General features: G+C 47.0%; 1 protein-coding gene across 1 annotated transcript; it reads left to right on the top strand.

Moving 5' to 3' along the window:
• Positions 1-7,462: 7,462 nt before the first annotated feature.
• On the top strand, positions 7,463-12,438 carry mchr2b (melanin concentrating hormone receptor 2b). Its single transcript, XM_076041577.1, has 2 exons — positions 7,463-8,177; positions 10,859-12,438. Exons 1-2 carry the CDS (start codon positions 7,771-7,773, stop codon positions 11,496-11,498), a joined length of 1,047 nt encoding a protein of 348 aa, XP_075897692.1. The 5' UTR covers positions 7,463-7,770; the 3' UTR covers positions 11,499-12,438.
• Positions 12,439-13,762: the final 1,324 nt, after the last annotated feature.

The following is a 13,762-nucleotide window of genomic DNA, read 5'->3' as shown; positions in this document are numbered from 1 at the left end:
GACCGACTGTCAGCTTGCGTGAAACTTCCGGATAATTTGAGAGGCGAAAAAGGCCAAGACATCGGAGCGGATTTGTGCGCCCCCCCCCCCCCCACACACACACACACACCATGTCAGTTGACGGAGCAGCAGCGGGGAGAATGTGATCCCCATGTGAGTGATCAAGCAGGTACATTGGGATGCAAAAAAAAAAAAAACACTGCTTCACGTGACTAGAGAGAACTTGGCAGGACTGATTTAATTCCGTGCGTCAGCTGAACAAAGTTGTTCGGAAATGAGCGTGACTGGCGCGACTCCGCAGCCTCATGTTTCCCAGGCTTCCAGGAGGTGTTTGTCTGACGAGCGCTCGGCCATTTGCATGTTCCTGTTGTATGTTGAGTCACAATCGGTTCAAGTCGGTTATCGTGTCGCCGCGAGAATGAACGCCTGTTTGCTTCTATGCGTTCCCGCGGCAGAAAACAACATATCATCTTTCTCAATCGGCTGCATGACGTCCACGTCCGTCGTCATCCTGGACAACAGGAACGCGTACGAGTCACATGCGCTGGTTTCACTCTGACCCGGCTATGAGGTCGTCCTCATGTTTGGGTGCAATTAAAACAGCGTGCGCCGTGCTTTGCGTTACATGTAATAAACACTGACCAAAGCATTCGTCATGCACCAGAGAAGATCGAGACTTTTGACATTTAAAAAAAAGAAAAAAAAAAATCACATGATGCGAGCCATGTGACGCTATTAACCGCGCAGCAGACAGGGTAGACCTCTGTTTCCGTTTTATTGCTTTATGTCTCACTGGATCTGCGGTTCGGCTTTAAAAACGCTGCTTTCAGGTGGATTTGCATCTGCAGCCCTCAAAAGACCTGCGGCGTCTGTCTGTCCTGGCATATCTGGGAGAACTCGGGAGTCATTGCTTTTATCCAACAATACATTTGGTGCAAAAACTTCTCATAACACAGAGCATGGATGCAACCCAGCAATTGAAAGATCATGTTTAAAAGTTATAAAGCTTGTATTTTCCTCATCTGCACTTCTGGCCACAGGCCAAGCAGCATCTTCCCATATCAATAAGGTGTCGAACCCTCGGTCAAACATTCGCACAAAGCCCACTCCCCCTCACTTAGCCTGTCGATCAGAGTGCACTTAATCGCGCAGTAGCCCAGACGCTCAAGCAGCACAGTGTTCCAAAAGCCAGGCAACCGAACTGACCCTTGGCTGAGCTCCGCCCCCTTAATTAATACAGGCCAAGCTTTGGCACCTGTGTCGAGTTTTCAACTTTGGGAATAGTATTTGTAGGCAGAGGTTGCTGGTGATGTTGGGCCCTATGGCTAAGAATCAGTTTGCCCCCCCTCCCCCATTCCATAATAACATATTAATAAGTGAATGAGAAGAACATTACAACAGAGAGAAAATGTCATTGGTCACAGTGCAGACATCATGCGCCGCTTGCCTGAACAGTTCACACGTAGGACAAAGATACTGGAACAATAATGTTCATTATATATTTTTTTGCTCTAGCTTTTATTATCTGCAGAACACCCAGATTCTTCTTTGCTTTTCAGTGCAAGCAACGTATATGTATATGTATATGTATATATTTAGGTTTTTCTGTTAGATTTTTCTGTTAAACCGAGAGTTGCTGTGCTATGTGACGCACTCAGACCTGCAGCCTGTCTGGCACCAACAGCTGTGTTCACCACCATCAAAGTCACTTCAATCCCCCCTTTCTTCCCCGTTCTGGTGCTCACTTTGAACTTCACACAGTCAACTTCACCACGTCCACATGCCTGAGTGTCTGCCATGTAACTGGCTGATTTGCTTTGCTTTGTGCTATCAGGCAACCGAATATTTTACCCCGCAAAAAAGAGGTTCTTTACTGTAGCTTGTCTTTGTCGGCATAATCTATATTAACGCGCATTGCTAGTTAACATTAGCCAGCTAGTCTAAATGTTGCCTTGGAACAAATGAAACAAGGGCTGAAGGAAAACTTTATTCTACCAGTCGCCGACGGCAAAGAGAAGCAAATGAAAGTGGACAAACAGAAACAATATAGAAGAAACTCGCATGTGATTTATGGACAAAAGCTCACATTCAGTCATTCAGGAAGCTGATAGTAGCAGGGCCATATGAATGTGCTCTTAGTAATATTAATGAATTGAACCGTTTGTATTGTCTCCCGCATTTGCTGTTTGTATCTGGCAGCTCTACTCTTGGGGTTTTAGAAGAAAAAAAAACATGGACATCACCCTCTAAACTCACAGTGTGTCGCAATGTTGGCACAATTGCAGGCCTGTGAGCTCTGAGGTTCAGCTGACAGATGGGACGTTCCCATGCACTACAGCCGCTGTAGAAATCGGCAATGGGCGATCTGGGGGCGGGGGCTTAAACTTCAGACTTTAGACTTTTATTTTGTCATTTATACATACAATACATTCACTTTGCAGTGCACATAAAAAAAACGAATGTGCATGTTAAACGAACGTGTCATGTTAAAGTGAAGGGTCGCTAACGAATTGGCACAAAAGCAGGTAAACATGGATGTTTACTGGCGAGACATTCTGAACGCGCGTGACAGAATGTCACTCGGGGTGAAACATGGTCTGGAAAGTCCATTGTTCTTCCACAAGGAATCAAAAGTTTTAATTTCCAAGAGCGAATCCGAGACATTTTTTCATGAGCGCGCGCAGACACTGAAGCGGAAAAATGTGGGAACGTTGCGAACAGAGCGAGTTCACGTTCAAAGGCTTCAAGTATAAAAGATGCATCAGTTAACATCACACAGGGAGGAAAAAGAAATGCATGGGATTATTTTATTGTAAGAAAAATAAGGGGGTGGGGGGGGGGGGGGGTAGTTTTTCTGATAATGAAAAAATAATGGAACCACTTGCACATCAGTGCACACCTTTAATGCCCCTGTCAGATTTCCAGGCGTCTCATTTAATGGGGCTTTTCACAACCTTCGGAGAAAGGGGGAGGGGGAGGAGTTAACGGGGAGGTGACATCACCGTGACATCAGGGGAGCGACAGTCTTTAGCCCGTAGCAGGCAGCGAGCGGGGAAATTAGCTCAGACTATAATCTATGACATTTATGCTTCATTGGATCGATGTGGGATTTCTTCCTGGGCGAAGCAGGCGCCACCTTTTTCCTGCCAAGTACAGTTACATTTTATGAAATGAAGCCATTCGCTCACTTGCTGAATATGAGCTTATCGATTCTCTCCCTGGGTCTGCGTGGGGAGCGCGTGGTCTCCGAGCTGAAGAGGCGAAGTGGGTCCTTCCTTTTCCAAAAGCCTTATTTTTTAATTATAATAAACATGGTGCAGCTTTCGTCATGATTATTATTTTGCCCTCCGAAAGGACACGGAGGGAGCGAGTGGGAGAAAGTGGTGATTAGATCCTGCCAACAGCCATGTGAATAAATTCAACCAAGGTTCCTGCAGTGAAGACACACAACAGGGGAGCTGAAACGTGTAAATTCTCCATTCATCACAAAAAATATTGCAGTATCTACAGCGAGAATCTCCGCGGGTTTTATCTCCTTGGTGGTGTTTGCTTGTTCCCTCCGTGTTCTCTCCACCAAAACATGCAATGGGTTGTCAAGGATTTTGCCGTCTGTAACTATCAAAGAGATCTGGTCCTGGAGATCAACGCGGAGGATGAGTGTAAATGCAGCACGCAAACTATTTTGGATGCCAGCGCTGAACAACTGACCCCTCCGACACTGCGGCGTTGAGACGTGGGAGCCGCCGATTTCCTTGTCGGACTTTATTTTTACGGTTGCATTGGGAGAAATTATAATCCAACACAGCAGATTTTGTTTAGGAGGGGGCGCATCGATCAAAACTACCGGACGCCCGACGCTACAACTGATGGCCGCAGCAAGGGGAAGAACGTCCGTCTTTGTCCCGTTCATCACGCTAAATGAGTTGAAACGGGTTTTAAACATAAAACCACCTGGACAGATTTAAATTAAAGTTCTTGCGCCGTTGTTTGACTCACCAGCCACTTAGAAAGAGCAGAAGCGGCTTCCTTTCTTTATTAGCTAACTGGACAAACAACAAACCATCGGGCAGCGCCGTCTTTGGCCAACGTAATTGCAGGTTTTCATGCAGATGTCACATTGTTTCGGTCGATGGTTCTGATCCATTTGGCAGAAATCTCTGAAACACACACACACACACACACACACACACACACACACACATACACAAGCCGAATGGCAGCAGCCGATAAATCCAAACAAGAAAAAGCATCTTTGTGCATCCTGCAAACAAAAAACAAACAAACATGCTCCTCACATGTAAAGTCGGGAAAGAGATAAGAGTCGCGGTGCCGCTCGACGGACGGCCACGTTCTAATTGCCGGAGGAGACCCGCTCTTTGGACCCGCGGCCCTGTTCCCGCACGGGTATAATGTGCGACGCACAGCAGCTGCTTACCCAAGGCGGCGGGGAAACAGAGGCGTTTTCTCAAAAGAATAAAGCGTACATTCCTTCTCCATGTGCTGCTCACACTGAGAGAGGGCTTTGTGCTTGTGACTGCGGTCGCGCTTTTCTCCCCTCCTGTCGCTTCCTCCACTGACGGCACCACGTTGCGGCTTCTCGGGGCCTCGCACGAGATGAATCCGCTCCAGCCAAACACGTCGTGGAAAATTCACTTGTTTTAATAAGGGACCATGCGGATCACAAAAACCTGAGGTATAGAACTGCGTCTTCGAAGCTCGTCCCTGTTTGTGTTTTTGAACCACTGGTCCAAAAACCCCATTGAATGTTTAATATTTGGAACAGCGTGGGCGGAAAAAAGAAAACAAAAGTAGCATTTAAGCAAATGAACATTTACGCTAAAGAGGAACTGTGCAACGATTTATAGTAATTACTCAGCTGCAGCTGTTGTGATGGTTAAAATCATGTGTTACTGGGAGAATGAGGCTCTGTTCATGCATCTGTCCTTCTGCTTATCTTCAAATGACCCCACCCATTTTCCAAGCTGCATCACAGTAATGCAGTTTTCAAAAGTCCATCCATCTTCAATGCCGGCTTCCTCCTGCACTCACGGTCTTCAAAAGTTACCGTTAAAATGTCATCTCAAAAAGGATATATAATATATACATTTTTTTTTCCTTTTCCTTTTGACTTTGACCTCTTCTGCATCAAAGGCCAACCACTTGCTTTCAGCCGTCCGGAGAGACCTGTGCAAAGGGATTATGCAAAGAACAAAGCCTGTTGATCAAACTGCTGGTGTCTGTCTCTGTCCGTTTCATCCATCGGAACAAGAGCGCTGCTTCACAGGCCAAGTCGCAGTCCTTTCCTTGAGCTCTGAATCGGCCTCTTTTGTCTCGCTTGTTGATTTAAGGCCCTGCACAAGGGAAAAAAACAACAAAACGGCTTCATGACCTCCTCAACCTGGACATTATTGCACGTGTCGACCAGTACCCAAGCCAAAAAAACACTGCGAGGCCTGAGTATCGTTGCAATCAATTGTCTAGACTCCATCTATTTCTGTGTCTCCGCATCTCGCCTCTCTGACAGTCCGAGGGTGTGAGTCGCTGCGTCTGCATTCGCTACAGAAAGATATTAACGGCGGAGGCCCCCGCTGTCGGAGAGGAAAATCAGCTCAAGTCCCTGAATAGCGAAGCCAAGGCAGGGAGGTGAGTCTCCTCTTGTAAACAAGTTGCAGGAGAACAACTGTGAATAAAGAAAATGGGCAGCGGTGACTTTGGGGGGTTTACGGAGACAGACTGGCCTCAATCAAGACTTAATTTTTCTAAGTAAAGGCTGAACATTTCGGATGCTGAGCTTCCATCAGAGCAACGGCAGAAACAGTGGTGCCTCTGTGACATATCACAGGAGACCACTCCTGAGTGAGGTCATGGTTGGTTAAACAAATTAAGGACTATTGGACTGAGGAATGCTGCTGACGTCTCCTGGGTTGTCATTGTTTTGCGGTTTTGTTTTTTTTTTGGTCTTGTCTTGTAGAAAAATCAGTCAGTGACAACAAGAAACGCTTAAAATTGACAAAAAGAGAATGGACAGCGGCAGGCGGCCCTCAGGATTGTGTCATACTAGGGGCCTGAAAGGGAGCAAGACCTGCTTCCAAGACCTGTGGGAAGGCTAAAAGGTGTTTTCACGTCGGCCATCGATTTGTGTGCGCTTGGAACCTTCATACCACGTGTAAGTTGCTATTAAAAAGCATATTCCCAACCGTCTCGTGTCTCATCAGGAATGACCACATCCTCACAGCAGCTACAAATTTCATCGGCTTGGGTGGTCGGGGCGGGGCGGCGAGATAGCTGGTTTGTTGGAATCATGAGGAACATCTAGTGGCAGGAGCACAGTCCACTGTCGCCACGACTCGGCGGCAGCGCAGGAGGAAGCCGTCGCATCTCGTCGGTGCGCGGCACCACCCGCTGTGTCAGCCTGCGAACCGAGAGGACAGTGAATCAGATCAAACGACGCGGAACAATCGTCCAGACTGTGAAAATACCGTAAGCTGATGCGCCAGATGTGGGGTGTCTCCTAAATCAGCGGGATTTATTTCTAGTGCCTGCCAAAGGGTTTAGCACCTGTGACACATCTGTCTTGCAGGGAGCGCAGTGGAAATGTCCCAAAAGTGAAGAAATAGAGCAAAAACGACCTGGATGTTCAGAGAGAAAAATCCAATACTTTGCTTGAAGCTCAGCCAGGAGCAGGAAGAGGGAATCCAAATGGTGCAATGGGGGGTTTCCCTACCACCTGTTGAGTCGCAGCGCGAAACTAAAGCCACAGGCCAGTTGGGAGGGAGTTGAAAAGATCTTCTCCGCCAAGGAAGGCCTTCAGCTTATGCCGTTCTTTTAATGTGAAAAGGTTGGCCAGTCCTGTTTTATTATCACCTTATTATTATAAAGTTTAAGGCGGTTGGGGGGAATCAGCTTGCCGCGGTCACTTCCTGCTTTTTCAATGACTTAACCAGCTCCTCAGAGAGAGACTTTTAATTGAAAGTGATTCAGAGTGGAGCTCTTCAACGTGCGCCGGGCATCAACCTGTTTGTTGTTTAACACCGGAATTTAAAAAAACAAAAAAACAAAAAACAGTCACACACATTAAAAATTAATCAAATGAATCTTAACTCCTAATCTATGCGTGTTAAAATCAAACAGTTTAGAGAACATGAAAGTATTTATAAACAAAAAAAGCAATAAATTGATCGCAATAAACCACGAATGGGCCCCCAGAATGCAAAGCAGATTAGATTTTATTTCCCAGTTTACTGTCGCATCAAAATGCAAAAACAGGCCACCAATCTTGCAACAAGGTTTATTGCCTCCTCCTCCTCGTTCTCCTCCTCCTCTTCCCCCTCCTTCCCCTCCACCTCTCCCACCATCCTTCCGCCCGCATGTACGGGCAAAAGAGGGGGTGATCTTTGAAGGGAGGGAACTAATGTCTCCCGGGGCGCGCGCTGCTGTCTTGCCACGGCGGATGAACAGTTGTTGCTCGCGCGCACCAGCAACTTTGCCAGAGAGCACCGGCGCTCGCGCTCTAGATCACAACCGCCCCGCGACGACGTGTCCCGGCTCTCCAAAAAAAACGAAAAGTCACACTCGCTCGAGCAGGAGGACGATCACGCGGAGCGCGCGCGGTGCCAAACTTTGGAGACGGCTGGCGCGCGGCTACAGAGGCGGGGTAGACAGAGCGAGAGTGCGTAGAGCGCCCGGCTGGCTCGCGCGCGCGGCGCGGGAGGGGGGGTGGACGAAAACCGATCACAACGAGAAGCGCGGAGCGGAGTGGGACCCGCAACCATGAACGACACGGTGATCTTCTGCAAGAACAACCGGAGCGACAACTCGAGCGGCCAGGCGTCCTGCCTGACGTCCAGCACGCCGACCTACAGCTTCGTGGACATCACCACCTTCATGCACATCTTCCCCACCATCTACGGCGTCCTGTGCTCCGTGGGCGTCATCGCCAACGGGCTGGTCATCTACGCCGTCAAGGTGTGCAAGAAGCGCATGGTGTCGGACATCTACGTGCTCAACCTGGCCATAGCCGACATGCTCTTCCTGCTGGTGATGCCCTTCAACATCCACCAGCTGGTCAGGGACCGCCAGTGGGTCTTCGGAAACTTTATGTGCAAGGCGGTGGTGGTGGTGGACGTCAGCAACCAGTTCACCACGGTGGGGATAGTGACGGTGCTGTGCATCGACCGGTAAGTTCACTTCGGACACGTGCGTGCGTGCGTTAAGTGTTTTTGATTCGTCTATGCAATGTGGAGTCAAGGGAGCAAACAAAAGGCCATGAACATAAGAGGATTTGTAGCAATTAGATGACTAATGAATTGTACCAGTGTAGTCATTGTTGTAATAATAGCTGGATACAGTGTTTGTGGGTTCAAACACACATTCATGCGCGCGCGCACACACACACACACACGCACACACCTGTTGCTCTAATGGCATTATATCAGAGCTGCAGCTGACAGAGCCCAAGGTGGAGCGACCAACCATGCAACCGGCCATAAAAATACACAATGTTCCCCCACATGAATGATGTCATATTTATGAGGCGACCAAAAAGGGGAAGTTTAAGGTGGTGCTGCGCCTCTAAGCATCGCCGTTAAGCAGTAATCAGCAGTGTCAGACTTGTTCTCGGAGGGGAAATGTTAACAAGTCCTGAGTGTTCAATAGGTGTTAAATAGATATCATCTCTCATTACCTTTTTTTCTGTCATTCTACTTGTCCTGCGCTCTTCATCCCCTGTCCTTGTGTTTCCCGAGGAGCTTGTTGCAGCAAATAGAAATGGATCGGCAGTCGCAAATAAATTGACTGACATAATCTGAGGGGCTTTAGGAAAATACAAACAAAAGATTTGAGTATTTTCATGTTTTGATGCTTTCCTATAGTTCCACGTGCCTCAGAGATTCTCGTCAAATATGCTTAGTCATTGTGAGTTTTGAGTCCAGGAGGCTCAAGATGTATCAAGAGTGCAAACATCAACATACAGCCCGACCGGCAAACGCACAATCTAGAAAGTAGAGTTTTTTTTTCATTTATTTTTGTTTGTTTTGCATTCATCACAGCGCTCACAAAGCCGGCGTTGTTTAAATAGAAGCATGGTGCTGTGAGCGGGGCACAAAGACAGTTTGGGCTGCTCCACCTTATCCGAAGGCATCGAACAAAATGCCAAAGCCATTAACGAGAAAAAGCTTGGATAATACGAGGTCACAAGAAATAGTTTAGTCTTGTAAAGCAGTCTGTTTGGACGATAAACGTCTATAAATAGTCGGTTTGACGTGTTGCAGTCACAGAGTGTAGCCTCTTCACACGAAAGGCCTTTTAAAGTGGGTATTATAAAATAATAAATGAGAGGAAACAAGTGCAGGAATAAGAAAAAACTAAATAAGGGTCATCATCAAACAAAGATCAAGACAAGTGTTCAGATCGACAGGACACTTGCAGAAATCCGTAGGACAAACGCATCAAATTGTGGCTCAGCGTCACTGAAAAATCCGTGCTTTTGTGGCAGAATTTGATGACCAACGAATCAGCTGACAATTTATTTACTGGCTCAACTACTTCTGCAGATAGAGATGATCACGAATAGAAGACTGGAGTGCCATAAAGAAAGACAATTGAGTTTCAGACTAGAAGGATTGACCCGAAAGAAACAAAAAAGACAAGCACAAAAAAATATTTGATCTCGCGAAAACATTTTGAAAAATATATCCATCGTTCATATTTTTTGTATTGAAATAGTGGTGTTTTGAAACCAGTGAAATGACTACAGAGCATCATCTGAGATAACGTTCCACTCATTCAAGTTTTTGCGACTGACCCAATTTCTGATGGCTTCTTTTCATCCTGGACTCTAGAGGAGCAGCTTCACGCGATACGCTACCCAATAAAAACAAAATATTTAAACCTCCCTTCCGGCTTTCAGCTCACTGCTCAGAGTTTGCTGTATCTTCCTCATGTCTGAAAGGGAAGAAAACCAGGGCAGTTGTGGGGTGGACCATCAGGATCTCACAAATGGCCTCCAGAAGTGTGATTTCTGCACTCAATGAAAAGCAAACCAAGTCCCAAAAAAGTAAAGGATGGAATTTTGGCATTTCACGCATCGCTAACACTAATTGACTTTCTCCTGTTGATGACAACATGGCACCAACTAAAGATATTTAAATTTAAGCAGTGAATCAGTCTACAGGATTATAGATTCATGTCCCCTCGGGGGGAGAAACGCTTTGATGTTGCCACCTTCAGACACTTTCCAGCGACAGCCCTTATTTCGGCGACTTGACTGACAGTAAAAGCCACTTGTGGCTTCTTGCGAGAAGCCTCCAGAAAATCAATTTTAGATTTCATCTGAAGAACAAAACACCAATTAGCTCTATCTTGGACCACTGCGTCTCGCTCATTGGTGTGGACAATTAGCCAATGGCTTAAAGGTCCGGTAGGTAAAAGATTAATTTACTGACCATAAAAACAATAATAAAAGTGTTACTCGCAATACAATAAAAGTCTTTTGGCTTGCTCCTAGTTAGCTGCCATCGTGCACCGTCAGCAGGCTTCTATGGAAGAACAATCCAGCCCGTATGACAGTGTTTCGTATTTAGGGTGAACGCTCGCGCCCTCAAACAAACCAACGAAGAAGAAGGTGAACGAGGTAACCAAGTACGTTTGCGCCGGCCACCGCAGTTTACTTGCAAGCTTGGGAGATGGAGGGGGATTGTAAGAGTTTAAATGTTACCACTTGATGTCGCTGTTTCTTCTCAAAATCTCCAAATATCGCACACTTAACCGATATTTTACCGATACTTAAGTGGCGGTCAGTGGCGGTCAGGGAAAAACAAAACAAGGTTTTCCTCTGAAGATATACCTCTTCCCCCAACAGGTACATCGCCATCGTCCACCCGACCTCGGAGAAGCGGACCCTCCAGTGGACCATCATCATCAACATGCTGGTGTGGCTGGGCAGCTTCCTGCTCACTGTGCCTGTCATGCTCTATGCCAAGGTGGTGCAACGTCAGCACATGCAGGTGTGCATGATGAACCTGGACGGGCCCGAGGACATGTACTGGTACACCCTCTACCAGTCCATCCTGGGCTTCATCATCCCCCTCATCATCATCAGCACCTTCTACTCGCTCACCCTCTACCACGTCTTCAGCTCCATCCGCCGCGTCAAACGCAAGCAGTCGGTGTGGGCCAAGAGGGCCACCAAGATGGTGCTGATGGTCATCGGCCTCTTCCTCTTCTGCTGGTCGCCGTACCACGTCATCCAGGTGCTCAACCTGACCAACAATACGCCCACCATCGCCTTCATCTACGCCTACAACATCAGCATCTGCCTGAGCTACTCGCACAGCTGCATCAACCCGCTCATGCTGCTCATCTTCGCCCAGAACTACCGCGAGCGCCTGTGCCACCGGAACGCGCGGCACAGCTCGCAGCACTCGTCCAAGGTCACCGTGGTCAAGACGGACGGCTCCAGCACCGCCAACGACCCCAACTTCCACTGCACCTCCATCTGAGGGCAAAAAGGGGGGGGCCGCCCCTACCCACGCCCGATCGGACGCCTTTTAAGTCTTTCGCCGCCGAGCTGGACAGAAACAGTGTCGTCTGTGTCGTGAACGCTGCCAAGGACTTTGCCACATGGACTCGGTGGATGTCGGTGGAACGCAAAAAAAAAAAAAGAAGTTGAATCAAATTCAAAAAGCAGAATTGAAGAAGCAGCAGCAGCTAGCACAAACTGAGACATATGTACATGCTTTCAGTGTGTTCAGTCCCTCGCTCGTTGTTGTCAGTAGTGTTATTTGTGCAACACACACAATGACAATGAGGCCGCCAGCCAGAGTGAGAACAATGTGTCGGTGTCGTCGGCTCCAAAAATCTCGTGGTGTGTTGTTGACAGTCGGCGTGCTGTTTGGTGTAACACTGGTGTTCTGGATGTTCTCACTCGGCACTCAGTCAGCGGCAGTTATATTTGATGTCTTGGACGGGCAGAGAAGCCTTTCGCTCTTCTTTGTTTTATGACTCCGGTGGAGGAAAAAAAAAATTACATAAAAACACCCTGACCTTAAATGAAAAGGAAAAAAAAAATAAAATCACATTTACGTAAGTTACAGTGATGCATTTAGTCCCAGAGGTCACGTCTCCTGAAAGTCTGGTTTCTTGTGAATGTCCGAACGTGTGTCGCACCTGTTGCCTCGACACAGTCCAGAAAACAAACCTCTCTTTTTTTGCAGTGCTGCTACCTGAGGAGTCAAACTTATCAAAGTTCAAGTGGATGTGCATTGGTGTCATGTACTGATTACACGTGTGCTAAAAGTGATGTCCTCCTGTCGTGTGTTTACTGAGCAAAGTCACTTTAGTGTGTGCTTTCAAATCCCCCCAGCCCCCCGCCCTGGTAATTTAAGTCTTGCCTCAAGCAAGCAAAAATCGTCTTATTCATCAGTGCTCAACTGCTTTTTTTTTGTTGTTGTTGTTTTTTAAACAAATAAATAAATAAAAACATGTTGCTAAGTGGTCTTTCATCACCGGATGGGAATCTAGAATAGTTATCTCCGAATGCATTTTTACACTTGAAAGACAAAAGAAAAGAAAGAATGAATGAAAACACTTGGCTCTGATCCATGCGTTGGTTTTCATGAGCTTTTGAGTTATTTATGACGGCAGCAGGCTGCTGCCGCGCTGCCAAGTGGAGCGCCGCTGGGAAGCCCATGTGTCGTGTGCACGTTGCGAGGTCCCGTTTCATGTGACGTTCGCCAGCACGCCGTGACTAATGTAATCGTTTGGGATGGAGAGCTCCATGAAAGACAAACATGTAGTGGAGTAACCAGTAACTTCAAGGAACCTTCACCTCCACTTCAACCCTGCTCTTCATTCCGCCGTCAGGCTGCTGAGGGAAGGGACCACTCCGCTGTTTAAACCATGATTGATTTCATGTTTTTTTCTGCTATGAGACCAAAATGTTTCAGTGCTTTGCATATTATTGACGGTCGGTAATTAGATTTGGCATGTCAGAGATGAAGACGGGGGAAGGGAGGAAATAATAATTACGGCCACACACATACCAGTACTATCTTTGAAAGTTATTTTTGTTTCCCTTTTCTCTATTTAATTCAATCGAACTGAAAGCTATGTCTGCAGAACGCTGGCACGTCATGTGATGATGATGACTGATGAGTGCAACTTTTCCCTTTAAGAGGACTTCGAGAAGAATAGAATATATTCAATTAAGATCCATATGTCCGTTAAAGTGGCTTGTTTTTAGTTGACTGCTGTGGCTCAGATGTATCATAAATATACTATGATATATATATTTTTTAACTGTGTTAAATCGTAAATGTGCCATCAGCTGTTCTGTGGTTGCAAGGTACATATACCGCGCCATAGCGAGCGGCAGACGATAGCTATAGCGGACACACATTCCTCCAGTGTTTTCACATGCGGGAGAGAAGAACTCTACCCAGCAAAAGGACTTCAGAAAATTTTCAAGGATTTTTTTTTTTCCACAAAAAATGCCGCCTTTTAACAGGAGCCGCTGTCAAAACCTGCCAAAACAGAACAACTCCTTTTCACAGTAGCATTTATCCCACATACGCAGTCTCCTCTAATGACAAACAGGTTCCGTTGCTTGTGACGCACAAAGTCTGCCCTTTAGCTCCTCTGCGCGGCTCACAAAGGGTCGCCCGCTCGGCTAAATTTAGGTGCACAACACCAGCGACACGTCGGTGAGAAAAACTCTGAACCTCAACCTCGCAACCCCCTGACTGGCATCAGGACCGCGACGAGG

Source organism: Nelusetta ayraudi, unplaced genomic scaffold, assembly GCF_046127955.1.
Source record: "Nelusetta ayraudi isolate G7.1 ecotype Tasmania unplaced genomic scaffold, CSIRO-AGI_Nayr_v1 ptg000068l, whole genome shotgun sequence".
NCBI lineage: Eukaryota > Metazoa > Chordata > Actinopteri > Tetraodontiformes > Monacanthidae > Nelusetta > Nelusetta ayraudi.
Note: the sequence above shows the minus strand (reverse complement) of the source record. Positions and strands in the feature narration are given on the sequence as shown.